A 23,106-nucleotide genomic window follows, 5' to 3' on the forward strand; every position below is an offset into this window, starting at 1 on the left:
ATTTCCAGAGTTTTTTTCCGTTTTGTGTGGCGGGCGCTCGACGTTGCGCCGTTTCCGCAATTAAATTGCACGGGAATTTAATTTGTGCCTTTCTCGGCCCTCGGAGGTCCGTGCGAAGGTAGCGACGGCCGCCACGTGTGCACACATCCAGCGACCTTGGACCCGCGAGCGAAGATGGATCTAAAACGGCGACTGTTGCGGGTGGACCATCTCCCGATGATGGCGTTGCAATTGACGGAAATCGAGTCACTCGAAATTCGGACCCCACGTGTCGAGTTCGACCCCCATGCAGTCGACGACGTCGATGCGGAAGCAGTGTTGCCGGTAGGACCATCTCAAACGGAACCTGGAATGGACGAGGTTGCCCGGAAAAAGCAATGCGGCAAAATCGAACTCGAGGCATGCTTGGTCGGCACAGAATTGCATGGCCGGTTACCCGACCAAGGCGCACTGCTTGGGGATGTGTACGACGAAATCCCCGACGAATCGGACGAAGTCGTCTACGACGCGCTGGAAAAAGCGTACAACGCTGCGTTCTCGAACAGCACAATGGACAGAGTCGAGCGCGACCGGAAATTCCACGAGCAAGTCACGAAGGTCCATGTCCACCATCGTTCGCGGCCCTTTCAGAAACGACAGTGCTCAGCAGAGAGCTTTAATGCGTGGAAGGAACGCCTTCTCGAAGGACGGAAGGAAGCGTTTTTTGCCGTGCTCAAGACCAAAGCATGGGACGACCTCAACGACTACCGCGTACGCCCTTCGTCCACGTCATCGTGCGATCCTAACTTGGTTTGCCGTAGGAGTATTTTATTCAGCAGCACCAACGGTATTTGCAAACTTCACCTAGTCCCATCCTCGTGCTCATCATGGTATGGTTGTAGGAAGCTGAACGCGCTACGAAACCGCAAGCTCGAGCAAGGCGTGAATGCCGCTGCTATTTGGCGGGACGACATCGTCAGAGGGACGTGCGCAGTCCACGTGGCGGCCACCAACATGGACGAGCATTGCAGCCGTCGCAAGGCGCAGCTTCGTGAACTGGTGACGCGGTGTCGAGATTTGCAACTCAAGCGACAAACAAGGCTCAAATCCAAGGACGCATTTGGAGACAAAAAATTGTCATCTTCCTCGGCGACACACGTATCTGCCACCGACGCACACCACGTCAAAGATGCTGACGAGACCGCCGCGTTATCCCGTCAGACCAAGAAGAATGGCGCGGCTGGCAACCCCATCATGGTAATCCCTTGGACGTATTTGGAATGTTTCAACTTGTTTTGTGGTAGATTGCTCGGCCGAGGGACGTCCTGTCCGATAACGCAAAACTCATCCAGTACCTGATGGAAGAAGGAGACACGTTCGTCGATCTGTTGCTGGGGAACCGCCTTCCCGTTGCAGTACGTGCAACATGCTCGGCAACGCTTGTTTGGTCATGGTTGAGTCTAGTCGCATGGCCGAACTGGGGCCGTGGCGAATCTCTCGCAGATTGTCGGGCTCGCCGAGACGAGCTCGAGCAAGTTGTATCAAGACCACATCGATGCGCTGGCGGAATTCGACGCCGATTGGAACCTTCGCCACCGGTAGACCAAGGCATCCAGGGCTCGTTCGCTCAGAATCCTCTATGTCCTGTAGACGCAAACCGCGCCGCAAGTCGCCGTATTTTTCACATGGCTCCACGTTGAGCTCTCCCATTGCCGTCGAGATATCGAATCCTTTTCAAGAGAGCAGCAGTTCCAAGTGGACGTGGTTGGAAAACGAAGCATCCATGGAGGACCATCCAGACAAGTCTGGAATCGTGCAAGCAATTCTGCAAGGGCCGGCAGTGACCCCAGATACCCACCGAAGGATGAAGGGACTGTATAAGCAAGGCGTGAATGGTGTCCTGATCCCGACAGTGTCGAACGCCATCTCAGCCTATCATCAAGTAACGGCACTACTGGCGGACGTGGCATTTGTGGAAGGCAAGTGGGGTCCGCATTTGATTGTGACGCCCCATTTCCACGATTGGGAAGGTGCGATTTCGTCGTTGTGTCCGTCCCTGCGAGTCCTGCCGTACTGGGGCAACGCAGAAGACAGAAGAACCCTTCGACAACAGTGGACTCGACGCCACGACCGCCATGAAGACGCGTTCCACGTGGTGTTGACTACCTACCGGGCGCTGTTTGAAGATGCTGCACACTTTCAGCATATGCTGTGGCAGGTAGTCACATTCGATGCCGCATGCACAGCCGCAGCCGCGCTGGATGGCGGGTACTCGCAATGGGCAGGGCTTGCCTTGGGTCTTCGTTGTCGCCAGCGCTGGTTCATGTTGGAAACGGATGCCGACATCGACTTGAGGCTGTTGCTGCACTTTGTGGGACCCGCCTTATTCGATTCAAAGCAAAAGGCCATGGTAAGGACAAATCCGTCGATAGATGGTTGCGTACTCACGCACGGCGAACCTGTTAGGCGTGGGGCACTGCTGCGTTGGACGATGTTGCTGTGCAGTCGCTGCGGTCCATTGTTCAAAGGGTCTGCGTGGGCTTTCACGGCGCATCCGAGGCATCGGCTCTCGACCAAGCCACCAACCACACGCTCGCCTTGAGTGCCGAAGAGCGCGCAGAGCTCGTGGCGTTGGATGCAACCCCCGTGATGGAATACGTGCTGGCAAACCCGGACGACACTATGGTTGGGCCGTCGGAAATGGACCTCCTGGAAAAGTACCAGCGGCTCAACCACCGAGCCAAGATTGTTGTCGACACAAAACGACTCATGCTGCGGACGCCAACGACCCCCCTGTTTGAAAACCCGATCGCGCTCTCGCTACCAAAGCCCACCGTCGTCGATCCAAAGCTGGTACTTTCAATGTCGCGATCGAAGGGACTCACGAGGGAGGTATCTAGATTGCATGCAAACATTGCGCCAAGACGTTCATGACGTCGAGTGGTCTCCTCAAACACACTAAGTCGGATCACGCCCCCGCCGGCACGTGGACATGCCGGAAATGCGGCGTGGATTGCGGGACAATGGCTCTACGCAACGCCCACGAGCGCCAAGAGCACGATGAATCGATCACACCGTCCAACAAACCCACTGAACTGGTACAGATTTGTCTATGAGTGGCCACCCCTGATGAATATTGTAGACGGCAGCACAATCCACGATGAACAACAATTCGGGCGCATCGCACCACAGCCACACATCGGGCAGCACTTGCACGTCTGGTGGCGTTCCTGCCCACTCGTCGTCCGCATCGTCCGCGCCACCGAAACCGACCCGAAGATCGACTGGCGGAGGAGGCAACAAGAAACGTGTGACAAGGTGTGGCAAGTGCCCTGGGTGTCTCTCGGGCGATTGCATGGAGTGCGGCCATTGCCAAGACATGAAAAAGTACGGCGGGCCAGGCCTGCGAAAGCAATCGTGCAAGAACCGCAAGTGCACGAATCCCCAAGTTCTTGGGTCGGTCGGCGGGGACGACGATGAGACAAAGCCGACCGATGAGTTCCTCGACGCGTCTTCCGATTCGTCTGGCGGCGACACGTCCGAGAGCGAAGTCGACGACGACACGAGTAGACATGTTGTGCCTGCCCCCGACTCGGACGACGAAGTCGACTCCATGGACTCGGACGATGCCGCCGATGATGATAATGCCCCAATCAAGTCATCCAAGGGCGGAAGAAGCAAGGCGAGTCGGGCCGCCGCGGCTGCAGCTGCCAGCAGTCGAACGCGCGTCATGCGATGTGGCGTATGCGTTGGATGTTTGGCCGGGGACTGCCTCAAGTGCCGCCATTGCCAAGACATGAAGAAGTATGGTGGACCGGGTCTGCGAAAGCAGTCGTGCAAGAGCCGCAAATGCGTCACCCCAAAGGTTGTGATGCTGAATCAAGGCCAAGACGACGAAAACAGCGACATGATCCTCTACGACGAGCAGCAGCACACACCGAAATCAAGCGCGGGCGGCAGCGCGACGCCATCGTCGTTCTCGGCGTTAGTCTCGTCGACCTCTGCGACGCCTGGTGCGAGTTCTACGTCGTCGTCAGTAGGCAAAATGGCCGTCACAACGCCATTGTGGGAAAGAGAAACGATGGCGGAGGCCGCGTCCGTCCTCGCGCCTTTGCTACACATGCAGTCGCAGTTGAATCGGTTCCTCAAGATCACATGCCTTCGATGCAATGCCAAGTTTTTGAACCAAAGCATCAAATCGCTGCACGATGTCGTCGTCCATCAGCACACCGTTGCTGTGCCACGGTGGCAACGCGCGTTTGTGCGAGACCGGCTTGGAACGATCGAGTTTCAGTACAGCCTCATCGCCACGGACCCTCGACGCAAGAAACCACTCGACTTTGAGCCAGTGGGGTACGCCAAGTTAGTGGTACGCGCCTTCTGGACAACGCGAGGCCTTGGTGGCGTGCGGTACAACTAATGGTCTGTGCATAGGGACCGGGAATGTCGTTCTATATGCTCCGCCCTCAAGCCGTTCTCGGCCGAGTCGGCTCGGAGTGGAAGGAGCGGTACAGGACAATGGGGCTTGACCTTCACCGAGGGCTGTCTGGCGGTGATGTCGACTGCCACCTCGGCGATGATCTCATGATCTCCGCCCAACATGTCAAGATTCGATGGGATGTGCGCTGGCAGCGCTATGTGATCGAGTGCCTCAGTGTTCTCACGCCGTTGTCCGTGAATGGCCACGAAGTGTCATTTGGCATGGCGCCGCAGCCGCTGGCAAGTCAGAGTCTTATTCAAGTCGGTGCTTTCTACTTCTACTTTCTCTTGCCCGTGGCGTCCACCCTGCATCTCCGCCCAACGACGACGGCGATGGACCTTACGCAGACGTTCCGGCATCGCCAAGGCCTTCCACGGCAGGAAGTGTATGCGTGGCTCGCCCACAAGCGCGCGGCCCTGAGACTACAAAAGCGACAGCAGGGAAGCGAAGATGGCTGTGGCAGCCACGGCACACCAGTGAAGCGAAAATGCCAGGACGGTATTGACAACGCACCGATGAAGCGACAGAAAGAGACGGCGGACGTAATGGACGTACACCGTCCAGTCGACAGGAGTTCCGTCGCGTAGACGAGAGCTTGTCGTATTGTTTAATGAGGATCATGTCGTCCATTAGGCAGAAGTGTGCATGGACCATATACCTGTGTTACTGCCTTAAGGAGCACGTGGACGTCGAGTCGGATGTAAGGTGCTGAACGCTGCTGCTGGTGCGGCGGCTGGCCCACCATCGCCGACGAAAGTACACGAGAGCGGCGGCCGTGACTCCGGACAACGTCCCTGCAGCGATGGATGCTTGAATGCTTAGGAGCAATCGGAGCGAGGCGCCCATAGCAACGAATGCAGCGACGCGACCGATCCATTCGTCTGTGTCGCCATTCAAGAGGATGTGGGGCCGAATGATGTCTTTGTAAATGCGCTGCGTGATCGCTTGCCACAGCAAGTCCCATCGGATTGTCGACATGAGCTCATCCATGCTGGTTTGAAGGAACGATGGTTGGCCATATTTCAAATTGGATTTTAAATGATCGTGTCCGTTTTGAGCAGTATTTAAAATGTTTTTAAAAATTTGGGCTGCGTTAAAACGAAACCTCTCAATTTCAATACGTTTTGCTCTCTCATTCGCTTCTTGTTCGAGCAGGAGAGAAAATAAAATGTCAAAGGTCGCTGTCAACTTCACCTTGGGTGATCTTGGTCAAAACGCGATGGAGGTCGCTGGCGACCCGACGACAGCGGCAAGCATGGCCGTGGAAGGCAGGAGCACTTCGTCGCTGTCGATTCAAGGTGATGTGTTGACGCCCATGAAAGGCACAGGTAAGGATAGAGCGGCTGTCCTTGCACCTACGTCAAACAACTTGGACCGAACTCGCAGTGCATCTGCTCCCACGGCCAGACGACCGTCGTCGGATTCGCCATTGAGCGGTATCGAGAAGGAACGACGTGTGAGTGGCAATGCCATTGATGTCATCCTGGTCAAGGGAACGGACGGCCTTTTGTACTCGACACCATGGCATGTCATGTTCTCATGGTCGTCATTCAAGACAAATGCCCAGGCAGGGGTCGGCGATACCATCGACGTGTACGTGAACGACCGACAGCTCGCCCACTCGATGACGCTGATGGAGTACGGCCGGTGCTCCTTCTCGCCGACCGACCCTGAAAACTACCTGCCGCCACCGTCGGCATGGGAGCGGTTTCCTCTCGTGCTCGATGGCCAGCCCAACTTTGTCCGGTTTGAGCACGTTCGTGCGTCTCGGACGTACATTCGCACCGTCGAATGCAATCTGTACGCCTTCGCGATGATTTTTCTGCCATTTCTTCGACATGCCGTTGCAACGCGTGGATTTTTGTCGTAGGTACGTATGGGGACCCGACGACTTTGCCGTGATCGCTGACTTGGACGGTACCATCACAATCGACGACGTTGGCGGTCACATTCGCACTCTTCGCCTTGGCCAGTATGACTACATTCATGCTGGGTCTTGCGCGTTCTTCTCAAAGCTGCACTCCATCGGCGCCCGCATCTTCTACTTGACGGCGCGACCGATCAACTGGGCCGGCGGCTCCCGCATACACCTGAAGGAGGCCCGTCAAGATGTGGACCAGCAGCTTCCTCCTGGGCCCGTAATCACGAACTCGCTTGGTCTCGCTGGCGCCTTGTTTGTCGAGGTTCATATGCTCTTCCTCTCCTCCATCCTCGTTACTCTTGTGTGTTCAGGTCGTGCACAAGAATCCGCATGTGTTCAAGGCCGGTGTGCTCAAGCAAGTGCAAGACACGATGGTAGCGGCTGGTCGCACGTCGACCTTCCCAGTGTTCGTTGCGGGGTTTGGCAACCGTCCAACGGACATCATGGCGTACACAGAAGCTGGTGTGGATCCGTCGTGCGCGTTCCTCATCGACCCCACGTCGGCTCTCACGTATGCCGCGGAGAATAGCCCAATATTTGCATCGTACACGGATCCTCGGGCGCTCATGTGGTTGCTTCCAAAGATCAAGTACAAGGTGCCTCTCACGTACTTTGGACAAATCGATGAACTCACTGCCAAGGAAGTTGACCGAGCGGATGACATTGAAGTGCAGCAGATCATGCTGCAGCAGCAAAAGTTCGCGGTGGTGGCAGGCACAGCGAGCTCTACTGCTTCACTTGGTCCCATGGCTGTGACGTCTCCTCCTCCGTTGTCCTCCGTGCCCGTTGACGTCACACCGATGGAGCGCAAATGAGCACTAAACATGGAAAACGGTGTCAGTATGTGCGTTTCAAAAATGCGTAAGAATGTTTCAACGTACCGTCCAAATTCAAAAATAGTACTAAAATGAAGCGGATGCGGAATATAATGCGAATCCAAATGAATTGCTTCAAAACATATATACATATTCAATATAGAATTGCATACAAAATGAATATTTGCATGCTTGACTTCACCCGTTCCGAGCAAATTTCGCAAGGTTGCAATGAGTTGGATGGAAGAATGGAGGCATGCCGAGATCGACGTACTCGTCCCGCGCAGGCAAAGTGCTTCGAGACCAAACGTGGCTCTCCTAGACGGTACATACATCCCGCTGCCTTTGTCAATCGGTCGTTGGTGACATGCTTCGACGTGTAGGTGGAAACGTATCGATTTACCTTCGTGTGCACGCCATCGACTCTTCGTCGTTGCTCTCCGACAACTCATGGCGCCAACATTTATCATGCGTCACAACGACCTGTTTGCTTCGTGCCATGGACACGTCAACGACAGTGATGCATGAGTCGATTGCCTTTGAGTGCCATGGCGAGCCAACAGCGTCGAGTTTCGTCCTCCGCGCATCTTGCGTTCTGCACGTCGATGCAGCGTACGTTAATCTTCCACTCCAGCTATCAGTACACCTCCACATCGACGACCACTTGGAGTTATTTCACGTTGTGGAATCCAATTTCAACTACGACGTGATGGATGCCATTGTGATGGCATCGATGGCGTCCGAAGTGTCGTTGCAACGATCCCCCGTCGAGCGCGAGCTTGTGTTCACCCCGTCTGTTGTGCTCGTGCGCCCACTTGCTTTGGCGCATGTCGTCCATCACGACCCGCTGGCGCCGCCGACATCGATTGTGTTGCAGCTGACAAACAATTCGGTGGATGACAGCATCTCTCTAATCGACGTGGCGCTGCACTGCCCACTTGGGTGTGCAAACGACAACAAAGCGGTTGCTGGCATAGTTCAGGACCCTCCCAACGAAGTGTATCCAGTGACGGTGGGCCCGGGCGAATCCTTCCAAGTCGTGTGGAGCGTCGCCGAATGGGGCGCCAAAGTATCGTCGACTGTCAGGGCCTTCGTGACGTGGCGAATGGAGCAAGAGGCCGGGGATGTTGGCGGTAGTGACCGCGACCTGGTTGAGGAGCTCACCACTATCACATCGAACCACGCGATCCTTGCACCGACGTCGCAACCTCCATCCACCGAAGTTCAACACATCAACTTTCATGTCCAGACCATGTCGTCGACGACCGTGACTGCGCGATGGGCGGCGTCTGCCCCAGTCGTTTCGGGACAGGCAACAACGGGCCAAATTTGCATCACGAATCACTCGGCGCTACCGATGACAGACGTGGTGCTGTTGCTTCCGTTCCATTCCATTGCCCGATCTAGTCCACTGGACCTGCCACCATGGAGTCCAAATCCCGACCACGTGCGACTCCTCGCCATCGCGACGCACGTGACCGCGCATTCGTTGTCGTCTGGCTTTGTTCATTTCCAAGCGTCGCATTCGTTGGGGTAAGCGAACACTAGCACAATGCCCGCAATATGTGCGGAGACCCTGACGACAAAGTGTGTGATGTAGGAGGTTGGGCAGCGGATGCACCGCAGTCGTGGTGGTGGATGGAATGCCGCTCGTCCACGGCGCAATTCGCATTGCGCATGCAGTCGTATACGTTGGCGATACTCGCACCTTTTACAAACAAGACAGGGCGTGGGACTTTGTCAGTGGGGCCGACATCGCTGCTTCGACCTGCCCGTAGGTGCAACCTCATGGAGAACGAGCAACTTGGATGAGTGTTAACGTCAAAATCTGCGATCCCTCTGAAAGCTGCGTTGGCCATGCGAGCCATGCAAGAGCGGGTGCATATCGTCCGTGAATCACTTGGGTGTCTGGCACATTTCGCATGCCATGAGGAACGTTGAATTTTCAAACGTGCAAGCTGAGCAGTTCCATGGGGCTCGGTCATCATCATCGTCCGTGACACGTGCATCCAAAGCGTGGTCGTGACCTTGTTCCGAACTGGTCAAGGGCGAAGCCTTGGGAGCGCAAAGAGAAGGCTGTATCCAGTCCAGTAGCGACGATGTGGGTGGAGGTTGTGCCTGGCAGCCCTCTGCCTCGGCATTGTCTGATTTGAATTGCGCTGTGGGAAGGTGTCTGTCATTTTCCCGCCGAATGTGTTGCACTCGACCCACGGTCCCATCCATCAACCGCACTTTGATGCCTCGAGGATGGACGGCGGACCCGGTCAACGTCTCCGCGACAACGCCATACGTCAAGCGTCCCGTGGGTTGGTCATGCTTCTGAACGATCGCAACAGATAGGCCTGGTACAATGCTAGAGTTCACCGTATTGTCGCCCGTGGACTTTGGCGGGTTGTACCGTTGACGCGGCGCCTGGCGATTGCTACCACCGCGCCTGGGCTGTCGATTCATTCTTGGAGAACCTGCAAGGTGGGGACAGTTATCCGGATACATACCGGATGAGCGTAAATTTGCCGACACAAGCGCCATGGCGAACATCGTCATGGAAAACACGTCCACGAGAACCGACAGGTGTCGGCGGATGTGGCAAGGGCACCACCCATTCATTCGTGTCTTTTCCGCGATGCGCCACTTTCGTCCATTTATGACGATGGAGTTGGCGCTCGTTGGATCGATCGCGTTGTCGATTTCGTTCGGTGGTGTGGCGAATACAACATGGGGGAACGCAAGGAGCGTATTCGACAAGCGCAGGCGGCACCTATCGACCTACCTTGACATGACACTTTTCGACGGCGACAACCACGGCAGGGGCTATGGGTGGCGTTGAAACGTGGTGATGTGTGCTGCTTCCTTGGACGACCATGTACGCCACAATGTGCAAGTCCTAACTCACCGATCGGGCTCACCCAAGATGGTCTGTCGGTGGAGTCGACCCTGGTCCACACAATTCACTTTGCTATGAAGTCCACCGTTGCAAAGTGTCGTGAACAGTGTTCACGACCGCCACCAAGCATTGGGTCATCGACAGACTTCCTGCTGTGCTCGTCTTCTTCATCTACACCTTGCTCCACGTGAACTCGACGCCCGTGCCCCAAGGTCACTTGCCCATGGCGTCCTGGTCCACAGAGGGGTGCATGATGATCGTGTCGATGGTCGGCGGCCTCATCTGCCGCATGTTTTGCTCCGTCGACAGCAATGGGTACATTATCACAAACAAGAGCTCGGCATTCAAGGTCAACTACACGCGCAAGCTGCAGCACTTTGCCGCGTACATGGTGCCGCTGGTGATGCACACCAACTTCCATGGCCCGCTCGCGCTCGCGTGGGGCGACTTCTTCACCATGATCGGGTTCCTGGTCCTGATCAAGCCCGTGCGCGAGTCGCTGTCGTTCTTCATGCTCCAGTTCAACTCGCTGGATCGCCCGGAGGACCGCCCGCACACGCTCAAGTGGATCATTGCCGGCAACATCGCGCCGGGGCTGTTCATCCTCATGTTTTTCAAGTGGCTCTTTGCCGAGAACGGCGACCTGGTCTACATCATCGTGTTCATCACGGGCATCGGCGACGGCTTGGCCGAGCCCGTCGGCATCATGTGGGGCAAGCACAAGTACAAGACGACTGCGTGCTTCTCGACGCGCGCGTACACGCGCAGCTGGGAAGGGTCGACGTGTGTGTTCTTGTCGGGCATGATCTTCCCCGCGCTGCAGTACGCCGACTTTGACAGCTTTGCGCAAGTCCTGGTCTCGATGATCGTGCTGCCGCCGACGATGGCGTACGCGGAAGCGATTGCACCCCACACGATGGACACTCCCGTCCTCATGATCGGATGCGGCATCATTTTGTGGGTCATCACGACGTTTGTGTAGCTCGGCGTGTTGTGTCTATCGTAGAAAATGGACCAAGCCTTCATCCTGTCCTCCAATACGTTGTTGGAATTGCGATGCTTGCTGGTGGAGGACTTCATGCGGAGTGCCATGGCAACATCCTTGCCGTCTTCTCGCTGCACACACCAACCAGATAGGGATATGTTCTTCGACCCGTAGGGAAAAGAGTTGACAGGCAGTTCATGCATGCCGAAATGGAAGCAGTGGGGTCATGGTCGCTACAGTTCGTCCATCAGACCAGCGGCTTGAAATCCACGTTCTCGTCACAGACTTGATGAGCACATTCGAACCAAGCGCACTCAACCCTTTGGTCCCCGTGGATGGATGGATGGATGAGCACATTCGAACCAAGCGCACTCAACCCTTTGGTCCCCGTGGACGTGTGGATGGGCAAAGTGGCTTGCTCAGGCGTTTTCACCCCGTTCGTACAGCGTTCTCGTCACCAGTGGGCAGCATTCTCGTGCGGCGGCGCACCAGCAGCCACGTGACTTGTGTGTGCTATGTTGTGAACCGAGTTTATCCCAGTCCGTGGTGCCCCTTCCAATCGTATTCATTGGGTACGGGGTCACCTCGATCGTACTCGATCCAATCAAAACCGTCTGGTTTGGCAGCGCAGGGACAAACCTGGGACAAAATCATTTGGTGTATCGCGAGGATGCTGGTCGCACCACGCCTCTCCATCCCTTCCTATTCCAAGGCTGCACGAAGCGACTCCCGCTCGTACCATTTCCTAGTCGTGCATGACGCTGCAAGTGCCCATCTCTCTGGACTTCTTTCAATGTCCGCCGCTGCCTCCCACCGACATCGCCCGCTTCATAGCATTGGGCGAAAAGGCAGCCAAGGACTTGGTACGTTGTCGAACTCGACATGCGATCTCATGTCGTGTGCACGCAGGTCGAGTTCACGCAACTCGTCGGCGGGTCCATCAACTGGGCGTTCTATGCTCAAGACGACAAAGTCAAGCTGTTCCGCGGACGTCACGAGAACGTCCCGCTCTTTTGCGCCCACACCGAGATCGAGGCGACGCTCGACGACATCATCCCAAATTTCCTCACCTTCGACACCCCCAGCGTCCGCGCATCTGCGTTTACCTTCTTCCCTGACATCATGGACATCGTTCGGCTGTACAACATCACCATGCCGACACCGAGACGGCCACACCACTACCTCGGGATCAACTGGTGTCTTCTTGCGACGCCGTTAGCCGGGATTGTCGTGAAGCGTCGCGACCTGTGCTACCTCGAGGTATGCACCGACCGAATCGTCTGGGTGTGGTCCTCATCTCGTATGCGGCAGTACCAAGACAATCTCGTTGTTGGCGGCAAGCGCGCATGGGTTCGCGCCCTCGTTCATGTCGAGGTTCCGGCGTGCCCCGATCTGCAGCTCAAATACGGCATCGTCCGGGGCAAGATGCTGCATTCCGGGTTCATCTACGTCGAGTGCGACCAACCGGGCGTGTTGCAGGTGTTTGAGCTGCAACATGTGCAGCCAAACGGGTCGATTCGTGGCTCGATCGGCGACTACTTGGTGACAAAGTCGGCCGTGAGTCAGTGCGGCAACCTCAACTTGCTCGGGCAGAAGCTCCGCGCCGCGAAACTCAGTCGGCTTCAATTTCTCCCGGACCATGCCGTCGTGTCGCTCAGTGCTCGATCCAGTTGCCACGTCTGCGACAAGAAATTTGGACACCTCAGGCGGCGCCACAACTGCCGCCGGTGCGGTGAGGTCCGTTGCCGGGCTTCTTCGCCCACAAATCCTAACGTGGTTCGTGCGTAGGTGGTGTGTGGCCGTCCATGTAGCACGATGTGGAAGCTGATGGCGTCGGGCATTCGTGTCCACGTGCGGCTGTGCTGTCCGTGCGCGACTTTAAACCTACCGGAGTCGAACGACAGCGTCGAAACATCGCTGTCGATAGCCAACAGCACAGACGACTATCAAGAGTCCCTTCACCACCACGTCCCAACGACCATGAGTTCGCATCTTCATCTTGTCGGTCCTCCCTCAAGTGCTGCGTTCGACGACTCGGCCCCATTCGATGCGCACAGCACGATGCGGACGGAGTGGGTAACCCAAGACGACGTCGAGTGGGTCACATACAAGCCCTCCTTGGATCTCGACAGCATATCCGACGCCACGTCCCCCATGTCGACACCGCATCACACCAACACACCGTCGCTGCTGGCGCAGTCGTCGACTCCACTGCGAGCGAAGCAGGACATGCCGTTTGGCAGGTATGCCGTCGCCCTTGGAAAAATCGGGACTGCGTCCCTGAGCAGTAGCACCGGCGCCAATCGCGCGTACCACCAAACACAGTGAAATCGTTGGTTTTCGTTGTACCAGAAGTGTTGGTAGGTGCGAATGGAGGGAACGCGGGGAAAGGTGCCACTCCATATTTATTGCTCCATGAACATGTCCCCCCAGCGAGAGCAAACGATGCCACCCTGGCCACGACACCATGGCACCCCATTGTTGGCACCGAGTACGACCTGCGGTGGCGGGCGAGTCCAATGCCAGCTCTGCCCGACCATGAACGGACGGGACGGCGGCAACGTGTCGCAAAAAGTGACATGTGCGATGGGAAACCAGAGCCTGCTGCAGCCCTTGGCTGGCGCAGCCGCCGTAAAAGATGCGACACCTCCGCCACAGCTCCAATTCGTGGCAGCTGACACATTCATGGGTAAAAGTGCCGTGTCGGTGCGTTTGGTCAACATGATGTGTGTGTTTACCCCATCGCGTCGGACGCTAAGGTTCATCGACACGCCGACCTTCCAACCCCCCAGAACAAACGGATGTCTTCTAAAATGCACTGCACCTCTCACCCTCCCTTTCCCTCTTCATGCTCCCCTCCATTTGCGTCCATCGCGGTGCTTGCCGGCCTCCCACACCAGTCACACTCGTCATGTGCGATGATCCGGATAATCATCGAAGTTCGAAGGAAAATGGTCGCCCTCCCACTCCCGACGGCTTTTGCCAGGTTGGCGAAGTGCGGTGGTTTGGGGCTGGCCGCGGTGGACTGCCACATCTCAATTTTGGTCGGCATGAACACGAGTGCCGCGACGGAAGCTCCTGCGCCAGCTGTGGCGTGGTCAGAGCAGCTCACGTCGGTGGAAGCGATCACACTCGTGGGGCTCCCCATTGCGTCGTTCGTGCTGATCTATATCTTGCTTCGCATCGTGTGGAAGCCACTGGCGTCCAACCCCAAGTACTCGCTCCCGCTCGCGTCGAGCGTCCCGCATTACGGCGCCACCACTGGCGCCACGACAAGTCAAGGCAGCCCCATCGAGGAAGGTGAAGTCGCTGGCGACTACGAAGACCACTGGACAAAGACGTTTGACTTTGTCTTTTTGATCGGGATGGTGCTGTATTTGGCCGTTGTGGTCGCGTTGACGTGGGTGTACAGCCCCGAGTACTTCACGACGCCCTTGTTTTGGTGGTCGCAACTCCCCAAGGTCGGGTGCATGATGATCGTGTCGATGATCGGTGGCCTCATCTGCCGCATGTTTTGCTCCGTTGACAGCAATGGGTACATTATCACAAACAAGAGCTCGGCATTCAAGGTCAACTACACGCGCAAGCTGCAGCACTTTGCCGCGTACATGGTGCCGCTGGTGATGCACACCAACTTCCATGGCCCGCTCGCGCTCGCGTGGGGCGACTTCTTCACCATGATCGGGTTCCTGGTCCTTATCAAGCCCGTGCGCGAGTCTCTGTCGTTCTTCATGCTCCAGTTCAACTCGCTGGATCGCCCGGAGGACCGCCCGCACACGCTCAAGTGGATCATTGCCGGCAACATCGCGCCGGGGTTGTTCATCCTCATGTTTTTCAAGTGGCTCTTTGCCGAGAACGGCGACCTGGTCTACATCATCGTGTTCATCACGGGCATCGGCGACGGCTTGGCCGAGCCCGTCGGCATCATGTGGGGCAAGCACAAGTACAAGACGACTGCGTGCTTCTCGACGCGCGCGTACACGCGCAGCTGGGAAGGGTCGACGTGTGTGTTCTTGTCGGGCATGATCTTCCCCGCGCTGCAGTACGCCGACTTTGACAGCTTTGCGCAAGTCCTGGTCTCGATGATCGTGCTGCCGCCGACGATGGCGTACGCGGAAGCGATTGCACCCCACACGATGGACACTCCCGTCCTCATGATCGGATGCGGCATCATTTTGTGGGTCATCACGACGTTTGTGTAGCTCGGCGTGTTGTGTCTATCGTAGAAAATGGACCAAGCCTTCATCCTGTCCTCCATTGTACGTTGTTGGAATTGCGATGCTTGCTGGCTGAGGACTTCATGCCGAGTGCCATGGCAACATCCTTGCCGTCTTCTCGCTGCAAAGACTTCATGAAGATCGCTTAGATCTGGAGGTTGGGGAGTCATTGCTTTCATACTTTGCCATCGGCGGCGGGAAGGGTCGCGTATGTCCATCCACCAAGGCCGGGACTTAGCAGGAGCGAATGATGACACTGGCAACCTTCCGCTTGGTTAAATTCGATGTGGTATCCGGGCCTACCGGATAATTTGAAGATTATCCGATAGGTCCGGATACCACATCGAATTTTCTTCTGCAACAAAATTGCAGATAAATTTGGGACAAGGGAGCCATGCCGCCGAGTGCAGTTTGGATCGCAATCGGCGCGGACGAAGGACATGCAAACCGGAGTGCGTTCGGCGCCACAGGCTTCGTCTACATGTGCTTGTGCGGCGCGTCGCTGGTGCAGTTGATTCGAAACTGCAGGAGCTACAACTTGTGGACTCAACAGAAGACCATCCACGCACTGCTATTCCTGCTCACACTGCTCCGCACAGGGTTTCTGATCGCTGTCGGGGTGTTCAACTGGTGTGATGTAGCTGGTACTGGAGCTCTGTCGTCGACATGTGAGACCCGCGGGTTCGAACGCCAAGTGTTTTATATCGTCGATCAGTTGCCCAACATGCTGTTCCTCTCCATGTACGTGCTTATCAGCATGTTCTGGGCCGAAATCTACTACAACGCGACGGACCAGCTCGATATCTTCACCCACGTTATCAAGCCTGTTTCAAGGGTCGTTCATGTGGCGGCGTATCTATTGCAAATTGGGCTCTGGGTGCTGTATGCAGACCCCTGGCGATCCGAAAGTGCGATTTCCACGCTATTTCCTTCATACCCTGACGCCTTTGTTGCTTGCGCTAGATCATTACTTTGGGCGCGGTTACGCTGCATTTTCGGCCACCTTCTTCGCACTGGTGTCCGTCGCGTTCCTCGTGTACGCGCGCCTCGCATTCGTTGAACTTCGGTAGGTGATTGGGGCATATCGACCCTCTTCCTCCCTTCACGATCGTCGTCTTAGTGCGGTGCCAGTGGATTTGCCCATCCGATCGAAGAAACTCCGCGAGGTCACGCTGCTCACGACTGTGTGCTTTACGTGCTTCACGAGCAGGTGTCTCCTGGTGCTCGTCCTGGCCCACGAGCATGTCCAGCTGCAGGACCACTTTACGTGGCTCATGATCGTTCTGTTTTACTCGATTTTCGAGCTCGTGCCAATCGTCGCGCTGCTTCACTTCCACCGTCGATTCCCGACAGTCCCAAGCGCCGCTCTGTCCTCTTCGAACAGCCCGCTTCGTCCAGCCCCGCACAAAGCACCGTACCGATTCATCGCCGACGCCATCATGGACGACGACGACGAGTCCGACTCGGATCTGTCCGCCGACGAGTCGCTCCGCCAGACGCTCCTCTCCTCTCCATGAAAGCATTGCTATGAATCGTCCGCTAGCCACGATATCCCTTTTCGTTGCAACTAGCTCCGACGTTTGCGCTGTGGCGGACCCAGCCATGAATGTTCGCATCGCATGAAGTTCGTCGTCATTCACCTGCATGATAGCACAAGTCATTGAAAGATGGGACCCAGCACAACAATGACATCGAGTTCCATTAAGTGGTGGGGGGTGTTACAAAGGGCGGTATTGACTGTGACGGCGGAATTGGTTGATGCGAGTGTAGGCCGAGTGCATGGCAAACAACGTGAGCGCCACAAGGACGGCGCCGAGGACGAGTGAGTAGTTGGAGGAGGCAAGGTCGTCGCCCGCCGTCCCGACGCCATTCGCGCTCCCTTGGTTGATGGGATGGTACTGGCACAACTCTTGCCACGTGGTCGTGAGCTGGATGTGGCGGTCGATGATGCCATTGAACTCGGCCAGCGGACATGCCAGCGCGCTGCACTTGGTGAGTTTCACCTGGGTGCGGATCGTCTCTGGCGACCAAATGTGAGTTTCGACGACAGGGTCGGCCCCATCGTTGGCGGTATGCAGCTCAATGAAAAGCGTCGTGCCAGCCGGGAGCGCCGTTGTGTTGTACTCGTCCGCCTTGGGCTCTCCGTCAAAGTGGAAGTTCCAGCCGAGGAGGAATCCCATTCCGTGGAGGAGATGGCGGTGGGCTGTGTACGCGTACAGTTTGTATGGCGATGTCTCCGTCAAGCTGGCCGCTTGGTTCAGCTGCGACAGCATAAGGTTGGGGAAACCCCCGAGGTAGTATGTGACTTGCCGAGGACTGCCGAGGTAGCGGCCAAGCATCTGGTTGAGCGCCAACGTCTGGACATCGATCGCGAGTTTTGGGGAAAAGATGGACGGCAGCCCCTGGCTGGCATCCGCGTGCATCATGTCCGAGATCACAGACAAGTCCTTGCTGGGAGATGTCGTCACGTCGAAGGGCCGGCCGCAAGCGGTGCTCAGTTGGTCCAGCACGGACGCTTGCGCATTCAACATGTCCTTGCCCTTGTGCGCATCAAAGTTGTCAACGTCAGCGTCGAGGGTGTCGCGGCATGGCCCGTGCGTGACGGCAATGTCGTGCTCGTTCGAGAGAAGTTGCATGACGACGGGGACTGGTACAGGAAATCCGAGCGTCGTCGACGTCGAGTCCGGGTACAAGCCGTACCCGAACGTGACGGAGCTCTGCCCGCAGCTCTGCGACGGGTCCGCGCGGAAGTACGCGTCAAAGTGAGTTTTCTTCTTGAGTGTAGGGGACAAAAAGTGCTTGGATTCAACGTAGACGTCCCGGGTGTGAGCGCCTGCGTGCACCATTTGCTGCATGCCCTTGTCCGTGAGTTGCTCGAACGGGACAGAGTACGTGTTGAGGTTGGCGGCGTTCGCAGGGCAAAGGGTCGCGGCGCCTTGGGCAGGGGCGCGACTTCCATGCGTGGAGAGTGCAATGACGACTCGAAGCGAGTCCGACGTCGGCGCGGGCGGCGGATTCGCGGCAGACGCCATGGGGGTTGTTACGTTGGAGCTACAACCACGAAATGCGAAAACAGAACGTGGGCAATCTTTCGAAGGAAAAAAGAAAACTTCGCCATGTGGTGGCACGGAAAATGACGGGTTGGGACCTGCGGGGACGGCACCCGGACTCGCGCGCGCGCACACGCAGGTCAAGCCGAACGGTGCCGAATGCAACGAGACGCCGAGGGCCATGGGAGCTGCTTTCAAACGAACGCACTACCACCAACGGCTTGTCTGCAGCCATCTCCGGCCCGACGGCAGTAGCACATTATTGGGCCGACTGCTCGCGCGACCGTACCAGGTCTCTCGTGAGGGAACGATGTCGAGTGCGGACAAAGTGCACTGCGTTATTACAACATGGTGCTGTGGACTACTATATGTTTAGCTCGAGCCACCTTCCTATGCAAAAAGAAGCTGGATTCTTTTTCTCGTTGTTGCGGGCTGCTGTCGGTCCAGGGCGTGTTCTGCATAGCCGGGTCACGCAGGCGGCTGCTCGCACCAGAGTCCACCCGACGCAACGCCGTCGACGAGTGGCTCCCGTGGCTTTGGGCGATTTTGTGGTTGGAAGACGGCGAGACTTGTCTTGCTGCAGTCGAAATGCCGTCACACCGAGACGCTTTCAGGGGCCATCCTGGGGGAGCACCCCGCGTTCGTCCTGACGAGATGGGCATTGCCATATGCACTGATGCAGTGGATTGCCTGAACACGAGCAAGATCGAAAGAAGCCCTCGGGTGATCGTCCATGCCGTCAGGGCCATGCTGTCGACAGAGGGACTATATAAAGCAAACGAATGAAACATTGCTCCGATGCCCCAACCATCAACAGGCGAGCACAGACCACGCGATGTGCTGCCTGGATGTGTGCCAAGGCGTCGGGTGAGAGGCCATTTCAGATTCGAATCTCATCCTCGTCATGTACAACGCCTTCAACATGGCTTGGATCCAAGTTCCAGCTTCGACTGGATCTGCGCCAGCTACAGGTTCCATTTCTCGTCCATCAGGCCCCTATCCACTTGCAAAGCGTGCTCCAAATGTAGCTCACACCGATGGGACCATCGTGGACGGAAGGCCACCGCCGCGCCGTTGATGGCCGGCCACCCATACAGCGAGAGCCGTTGTCCACATTGCACACGTCGAAATCGTGCGATTTCATTAGCTCGTCTGATGACCAATCATCGTGGACCAATCAGATCGAATTTGAACTCTACCATGACGACCACCAGCGCCGCTGCGGCCGTGCCGCTCGACGAGTTCTTCCTTTCGTTCCCGGACGACGTCGAAGAGTTCTTCACGTCTGCGTATGGTGAAGCGCACTGGGGCGCCATCAAAGGAGCTCTCGCGCGCCCGTACGTTTGCTCCTTGGCACTTCCTTGTCCACTCTACGCATCGTAGGCCAGCCTACACGTCAGTCCGCGTCAACACCCTCGTCACCACGCAAAGCAAGCTTGTCGCGAATCTCAACGCAGCTCTCGTGGACTTCAATGCGCGACTGCATGCTCAAGGCCGTCCCGCTATTGTTGCCGAACCGCACCCGACTTTGTCGGACGTTGTGATCGTGCCGTCGGCTCCACGTGTGAATGTCCCAGTGGACACAGCAACGACCAAGAAGATTATCGTGGATCGGCTGTGCGGAGAAGCTGTTCTTCGGGGAAGCGACATTTTCGCTCGCGGCGTCATGTGCGCCAGCAGTGCGTTGAACGCCGGCGACCAGGTCTTAGTTTACGTTGACTTGGACCATTCCGCCACTCGAGGTAGCGACGCCGAGCTCCACGCCGGTCGTAAGGTGCTATTGGGCTCGGGTACTGCGGCCATGCCTCGCAGCGAAATGTTTCGAGCGCTCAAGGGCCTGGCAGTCGCCGTCCAGTCGCGGGTATGCCACGATGACGTCGTTCGAAACTACATCATCTCCCCTGACCTAGTTGTGCGCGGACGCTCCTCCACTGAACGGAGTCTTGCCCGGGGACATGTATATGCAGAATACTCCATCAAGCGTCGTGGCGCACGTGCTCAACCCGCAGCCAGGCGACACGGTCCTCGACATGTGCGCCGCGCCAGGAGGCAAGACGTCGCACTTGGCGACCCTCATGCAGAATCGAGGGACGTTGGTCGCATGCGATCGCAGCCGTCGCAAAGTGCTTGAAATGAAAGCGTTCTTCGACGCAGTCAACCTGTCCATTATCGTGCCGATCAAAGTTCGTCGACATATTTCCCCCTGCGATCGACCACTTTTTTCACACTTGTATCGTAGTTGGATTCGACACAATCCGTGCTTCCAAAGCAAGACATCGTGCCGAGTGTGCAGCAGGTTATTCTGGATGCACGGACCAAGGACCCTCAAGCCAAGCTCCTCCCCATCGCTGGATTCGGAGCCGAGACGTTCGACAAGGTAAGGCGGAGCGCCATCATCGTCACTACTGCTAACATACACCCACAGATTTTGCTTGACCCCCCGTGCTCGGCGCTGGGCCTGCGCCCACGACTCCTGCACGCGTGCAATTTGTCCGAACTGGAGCAGTACTCGAACATGCAGCGCAATTTTTTGTGGGCCGCTGTGTTTCTGCTCAAACCGGGCGGCACCCTCGTGTACTCGACATGTACCGTCAACCCAAAGGAGAATGAGCAAATGGTGCGGCATGCTCTTGACTCGTACCCCCTCGAATTGGTGGCACAGAGTCCTGTACTCGGCAAACCTGGACTGACTAACCAAGGGCTCACGCCGGACCAAGCTGCGAAAGTACAACGGTTCGACCCGGCCAGCCCTAGCGACACGATGGGGTTCTTCTGTGCCAAATTCGTAAAAACGGCATCCGTTCGGGAAGTGCCGCCGCAGAAATTGTAGAAAACTATAGGAAAATCCACCTGCCAGGCTTGATGTGTGCATTGGCTCATGGACAGACGAGCTGGGTCGAGATAGAACTGCCTGCCCACGTCGACGATATCACCCAGTGCATTGCGCTCCGATGGGCGCATCGGGGAGGTGGAGTCGCACGATGGTGCTCCAGGTGGTCCCCTCCCGACCCGGTTCATCCTTGCACTTCCTCGCCTCGACATATCCTCTCCACTGCGAACATTCAACAAGGGCACGTGGCATATCTCGTGGCAACAACTTGATGGCTTTGCGCAAATCCATCGAGCTGTGCCGTGGACTGCATCCGGCGCCCGCTGCATTCATCCGTGGTCGCCGCCTTTCTCGACGACGGTATGATCTGTCGCAGCGTTTCATAAACCAATCAAATTTCTTGAAAGCACGTGATTGGCTGATACTCAACCAATCACAGGTCCCTGGAACTTCGCGTAACGATCTATACAAACTCCAAGTGACGACGGATGGTCGTGCTGAAATTGTTCGATGGCGCTTTTACTTGGAATTTGTATGGGAGAGTGGCCATTCGACATTTAAATGGTTGTACATACGAAAGTCAAGTGGTTCCAGTGGAAAGAATTAAAATATCTCTTGTCAACTATCTCGACACTTTTGTGTGGAACCGAAACCCAACGACGTTCGCCGCGGCTGTCCCCGCCACCCTACCTGCCACCTGCACTTCCCAACTTGCTGCCGACTCCCGAAGCTACCATGGCGCCGCAAGACAACCCTGCCACTGCCACCGATATCACGACGACCAAGAAAAAGTACAACCGTACCAAGGACGACCACACAAACGACACGGAAAAGCTCGAGAAGATGGCGGCGGCCGTGAAAGTCCTGCTGGAATGCATGGGCGAGGATGTCACACGCGAAGGTCTCCTCAAGACCCCCATGCGCATGGCAAAGGCTCTCATGTACTGCACCAAGGGGTACGCCCAAGAACTGTCGGACGTCCTGAACGAAGCCGTATTCACGGAAGACTACTCGGAAATGGTCATTGTCCGCGACATTGAGCTGTACTCGTTGTGTGAGCACCACGTTGTCCCATTCGTTGGTAAAGTTCACATCGGGTACATTCCAAACGGCAAAGTCCTCGGGCTGAGCAAACTCGCGCGCATCTCGGACGTGTTTGCGCGCCGACTACAAGTGCAAGAGCGCCTGACAAACGAAATCGCCCAAGGGTTGATGCAAGCTGTCGGTGCGCTGGGTGTCGGCGTCGTCATCGAAGCCACGCACATGTGCATGTGCATGCGAGGTGTCGAAAAGAGCGGCGCATCGACCGTGACGAGCTGCGTGCTCGGCAACTTTCAGTCAGATCCGCGCACCCGATCGGAATTTATGAGCCACGTTCAGCGCCGGTATTAATATAGTTGTGCAGTCTTTCATCATCAGGTTGAGCCGCTGACGCCCGGAGGTCGCTCGTGTGGTGATGCTACTGCCGGCGGGAGGGACATGACGAAACAATCCACACATGACACACGACGATAGTAGTTGGCGACGCGCTCGTCGACAGTGAATCCAACGCTCTTGTACAGGCGGATTGCGTCGTCGTTGTCGACTTGAACGTGCAAGTACAGCTTCTTCCTCATCAGCATGGCATCTTGAACGACTTTTTCGAGGAGCATTCGTCCAATGCCCTGTCCTCGGGATCGAATGTCGACCGCAATCGTTCGAATGCACCGCGCGTCGCCACTGTCATCGTGGACAATGACCGCGCCGAGGACTTTGCCATTTCTTTGAGCAACCTGACTGAAGATCGGGGGACACATCGCCTCTCGATAAATGTGATCTTGCACCGGAATCGGCAACGCCGCCAAGTTCAGTCGCCGCACGCCCGCGATGGAGGCGTCGTCGACCGCGGAGATCTCCATCGTGGACGCCTTCGTTCAATTCTTCGATTGGCGAGACTTTTTCCCGA

At 56.6% G+C, this 23,106-nt stretch overlaps 12 protein-coding genes across 13 annotated transcripts; 9 read left to right on the forward strand and 3 right to left on the reverse strand.

Annotated features, from left to right (window-relative positions):
• The first annotated feature begins 28 nt into the window (after positions 1-28).
• H310_12278 (hypothetical protein) lies at positions 29-5,118 on the forward strand. Its single transcript, XM_008879280.1, has 10 exons — positions 29-750; positions 801-826; positions 882-1,236; positions 1,284-1,394; positions 1,444-1,577; positions 1,630-2,389; positions 2,446-2,832; positions 2,880-3,077; positions 3,122-4,348; positions 4,414-5,118. The coding sequence occupies exons 1-10, from the start codon at positions 175-177 to the stop codon at positions 5,044-5,046; spliced, it is 4,407 nt and encodes a 1,468-aa protein (XP_008877502.1). The 5' UTR covers positions 29-174; the 3' UTR covers positions 5,047-5,118.
• H310_12279 (hypothetical protein) lies at positions 4,999-5,465 on the reverse strand. Its single transcript, XM_008879281.1, has one exon. It carries the CDS (start codon positions 5,421-5,423, stop codon positions 5,067-5,069), a length of 357 nt encoding a protein of 118 aa, XP_008877503.1. The 5' UTR covers positions 5,424-5,465; the 3' UTR covers positions 4,999-5,066.
• A 51-nt stretch (positions 5,466-5,516) lies between these two features.
• H310_12280 lies at positions 5,517-7,332 on the forward strand. Of its 2 annotated transcripts, XM_008879283.1 has the most exons (3): positions 5,517-6,259; positions 6,330-6,642; positions 6,692-7,332. In XM_008879283.1, exons 1-3 carry the CDS (start codon positions 5,529-5,531, stop codon positions 7,193-7,195), a joined length of 1,548 nt encoding a protein of 515 aa, XP_008877505.1. In that variant the 5' UTR covers positions 5,517-5,528; the 3' UTR covers positions 7,196-7,332. The 2 variants fall into 2 exon arrangements, with proteins under 2 accessions (XP_008877505.1, XP_008877504.1); XM_008879282.1 differs by having other exon boundaries at positions 6,330-7,332.
• Positions 7,333-7,606: 274 nt separating this feature from the next.
• Positions 7,607-9,657, forward strand: H310_12281 (hypothetical protein). Its single transcript, XM_008879284.1, has 2 exons — positions 7,607-8,728; positions 8,796-9,657. The coding sequence occupies exons 1-2, from the start codon at positions 7,695-7,697 to the stop codon at positions 8,971-8,973; spliced, it is 1,212 nt and encodes a 403-aa protein (XP_008877506.1). The 5' UTR covers positions 7,607-7,694; the 3' UTR covers positions 8,974-9,657.
• A 153-nt stretch (positions 9,658-9,810) lies between these two features.
• H310_12282 (hypothetical protein) lies at positions 9,811-11,061 on the forward strand (the record flags this gene model as incomplete). The annotated part of the gene is made up of 1 exon (XM_008879285.1): positions 9,811-11,061. The coding sequence occupies exon 1, from the start codon at positions 10,303-10,305 to the stop codon at positions 11,059-11,061; it is 759 nt and encodes a 252-aa protein (XP_008877507.1). The 5' UTR covers positions 9,811-10,302.
• A 666-nt stretch (positions 11,062-11,727) lies between these two features.
• H310_12283 (hypothetical protein) lies at positions 11,728-13,671 on the forward strand. The gene is made up of 4 exons (XM_008879286.1): positions 11,728-11,927; positions 11,974-12,324; positions 12,376-12,801; positions 12,853-13,671. The coding sequence occupies exons 1-4, from the start codon at positions 11,820-11,822 to the stop codon at positions 13,390-13,392; spliced, it is 1,425 nt and encodes a 474-aa protein (XP_008877508.1). The 5' UTR covers positions 11,728-11,819; the 3' UTR covers positions 13,393-13,671.
• A 377-nt stretch (positions 13,672-14,048) lies between these two features.
• On the forward strand, positions 14,049-15,321 carry H310_12284 (hypothetical protein). Its single transcript, XM_008879287.1, has one exon. The coding sequence runs from the start codon at positions 14,115-14,117 to the stop codon at positions 15,264-15,266; it is 1,152 nt and encodes a 383-aa protein (XP_008877509.1). The 5' UTR covers positions 14,049-14,114; the 3' UTR covers positions 15,267-15,321.
• A 315-nt stretch (positions 15,322-15,636) lies between these two features.
• Positions 15,637-18,350, forward strand: H310_12285 (hypothetical protein). Its single transcript, XM_008879288.1, has 3 exons — positions 15,637-16,189; positions 16,245-16,347; positions 16,402-18,350. Exons 1-3 carry the CDS (start codon positions 15,676-15,678, stop codon positions 16,796-16,798), a joined length of 1,014 nt encoding a protein of 337 aa, XP_008877510.1. The 5' UTR covers positions 15,637-15,675; the 3' UTR covers positions 16,799-18,350.
• On the reverse strand, positions 16,950-18,348 carry H310_12286 (hypothetical protein). Its single transcript, XM_008879289.1, has one exon. The coding sequence runs from the start codon at positions 18,311-18,313 to the stop codon at positions 17,000-17,002; it is 1,314 nt and encodes a 437-aa protein (XP_008877511.1). The 5' UTR covers positions 18,314-18,348; the 3' UTR covers positions 16,950-16,999.
• A 1,171-nt stretch (positions 18,351-19,521) lies between the features above and the next one.
• Positions 19,522-21,202, forward strand: H310_12287 (hypothetical protein). Its single transcript, XM_008879290.1, has 5 exons — positions 19,522-19,668; positions 19,715-20,192; positions 20,242-20,514; positions 20,571-20,708; positions 20,757-21,202. The coding sequence occupies exons 1-5, from the start codon at positions 19,532-19,534 to the stop codon at positions 21,159-21,161; spliced, it is 1,431 nt and encodes a 476-aa protein (XP_008877512.1). The 5' UTR covers positions 19,522-19,531; the 3' UTR covers positions 21,162-21,202.
• Positions 21,203-21,803: 601 nt separating this feature from the next.
• H310_12288 (hypothetical protein) lies at positions 21,804-23,073 on the reverse strand. Its single transcript, XM_008879291.1, has one exon. It carries the CDS (start codon positions 23,057-23,059, stop codon positions 22,577-22,579), a length of 483 nt encoding a protein of 160 aa, XP_008877513.1. The 5' UTR covers positions 23,060-23,073; the 3' UTR covers positions 21,804-22,576.
• H310_12289 (GTP cyclohydrolase I) lies at positions 21,808-23,075 on the forward strand. Its single transcript, XM_008879292.1, has one exon. It carries the CDS (start codon positions 21,897-21,899, stop codon positions 22,551-22,553), a length of 657 nt encoding a protein of 218 aa, XP_008877514.1. The 5' UTR covers positions 21,808-21,896; the 3' UTR covers positions 22,554-23,075.
• The last annotated feature ends 31 nt before the right edge of the window (positions 23,076-23,106 follow it).

Source organism: Aphanomyces invadans (assembly GCF_000520115.1).
Source record: "Aphanomyces invadans strain NJM9701 unplaced genomic scaffold supercont1.37, whole genome shotgun sequence".
Classification (NCBI taxonomy): Eukaryota; Oomycota; class Saprolegniomycetes; order Saprolegniales; family Verrucalvaceae; genus Aphanomyces; species Aphanomyces invadans.

Coding starts and splice junctions, on each gene's coding strand:
- H310_12278 (XM_008879280.1), top strand. CDS start 175: ATGGATCTAAAACGGCGACTGTTGCGGGTGGACCATCTCCCGATGATG. Junction 1,578..1,629: donor GATTGGAACCTTCGCCACCG/GTAGACCAAGGC, acceptor TATGTCCTGTAG/ACGCAAACCGCGCCGCAAGT. Junction 4,349..4,413: donor TGGGGTACGCCAAGTTAGTG/GTACGCGCCTTC, acceptor GTCTGTGCATAG/GGACCGGGAATGTCGTTCTA.
- H310_12279 (XM_008879281.1), bottom strand. CDS start 5,423: ATGGGACTTGCTGTGGCAAGCGATCACGCAGCGCATTTACAAAGACAT.
- H310_12280 (XM_008879283.1), top strand. CDS start 5,529: ATGTTTTTAAAAATTTGGGCTGCGTTAAAACGAAACCTCTCAATTTCA. Junction 6,260..6,329: donor CGCACCGTCGAATGCAATCT/GTACGCCTTCGC, acceptor TTTTTGTCGTAG/GTACGTATGGGGACCCGACG. Junction 6,643..6,691: donor CTGGCGCCTTGTTTGTCGAG/GTTCATATGCTC, acceptor TTGTGTGTTCAG/GTCGTGCACAAGAATCCGCA.
- H310_12281 (XM_008879284.1), top strand. CDS start 7,695: ATGGACACGTCAACGACAGTGATGCATGAGTCGATTGCCTTTGAGTGC. Junction 8,729..8,795: donor CAAGCGTCGCATTCGTTGGG/GTAAGCGAACAC, acceptor TGTGTGATGTAG/GAGGTTGGGCAGCGGATGCA.
- H310_12283 (XM_008879286.1), top strand. CDS start 11,820: ATGACGCTGCAAGTGCCCATCTCTCTGGACTTCTTTCAATGTCCGCCG. Junction 11,928..11,973: donor AAAAGGCAGCCAAGGACTTG/GTACGTTGTCGA, acceptor GTGTGCACGCAG/GTCGAGTTCACGCAACTCGT. Junction 12,325..12,375: donor GCGACCTGTGCTACCTCGAG/GTATGCACCGAC, acceptor CGTATGCGGCAG/TACCAAGACAATCTCGTTGT.
- H310_12284 (XM_008879287.1), top strand. CDS start 14,115: ATGAACACGAGTGCCGCGACGGAAGCTCCTGCGCCAGCTGTGGCGTGG.
- H310_12285 (XM_008879288.1), top strand. CDS start 15,676: ATGCCGCCGAGTGCAGTTTGGATCGCAATCGGCGCGGACGAAGGACAT. Junction 16,190..16,244: donor AGACCCCTGGCGATCCGAAA/GTGCGATTTCCA, acceptor TGCTTGCGCTAG/ATCATTACTTTGGGCGCGGT. Junction 16,348..16,401: donor CTCGCATTCGTTGAACTTCG/GTAGGTGATTGG, acceptor TCGTCGTCTTAG/TGCGGTGCCAGTGGATTTGC.
- H310_12286 (XM_008879289.1), bottom strand. CDS start 18,313: ATGGCGTCTGCCGCGAATCCGCCGCCCGCGCCGACGTCGGACTCGCTT.
- H310_12287 (XM_008879290.1), top strand. CDS start 19,532: ATGACGACCACCAGCGCCGCTGCGGCCGTGCCGCTCGACGAGTTCTTC. Junction 20,193..20,241: donor CAGTCGCCGTCCAGTCGCGG/GTATGCCACGAT, acceptor CCCCTGACCTAG/TTGTGCGCGGACGCTCCTCC. Junction 20,709..20,756: donor GAGCCGAGACGTTCGACAAG/GTAAGGCGGAGC, acceptor ATACACCCACAG/ATTTTGCTTGACCCCCCGTG.
- H310_12289 (XM_008879292.1), top strand. CDS start 21,897: ATGGCGCCGCAAGACAACCCTGCCACTGCCACCGATATCACGACGACC.
- H310_12288 (XM_008879291.1), bottom strand. CDS start 23,059: ATGGAGATCTCCGCGGTCGACGACGCCTCCATCGCGGGCGTGCGGCGA.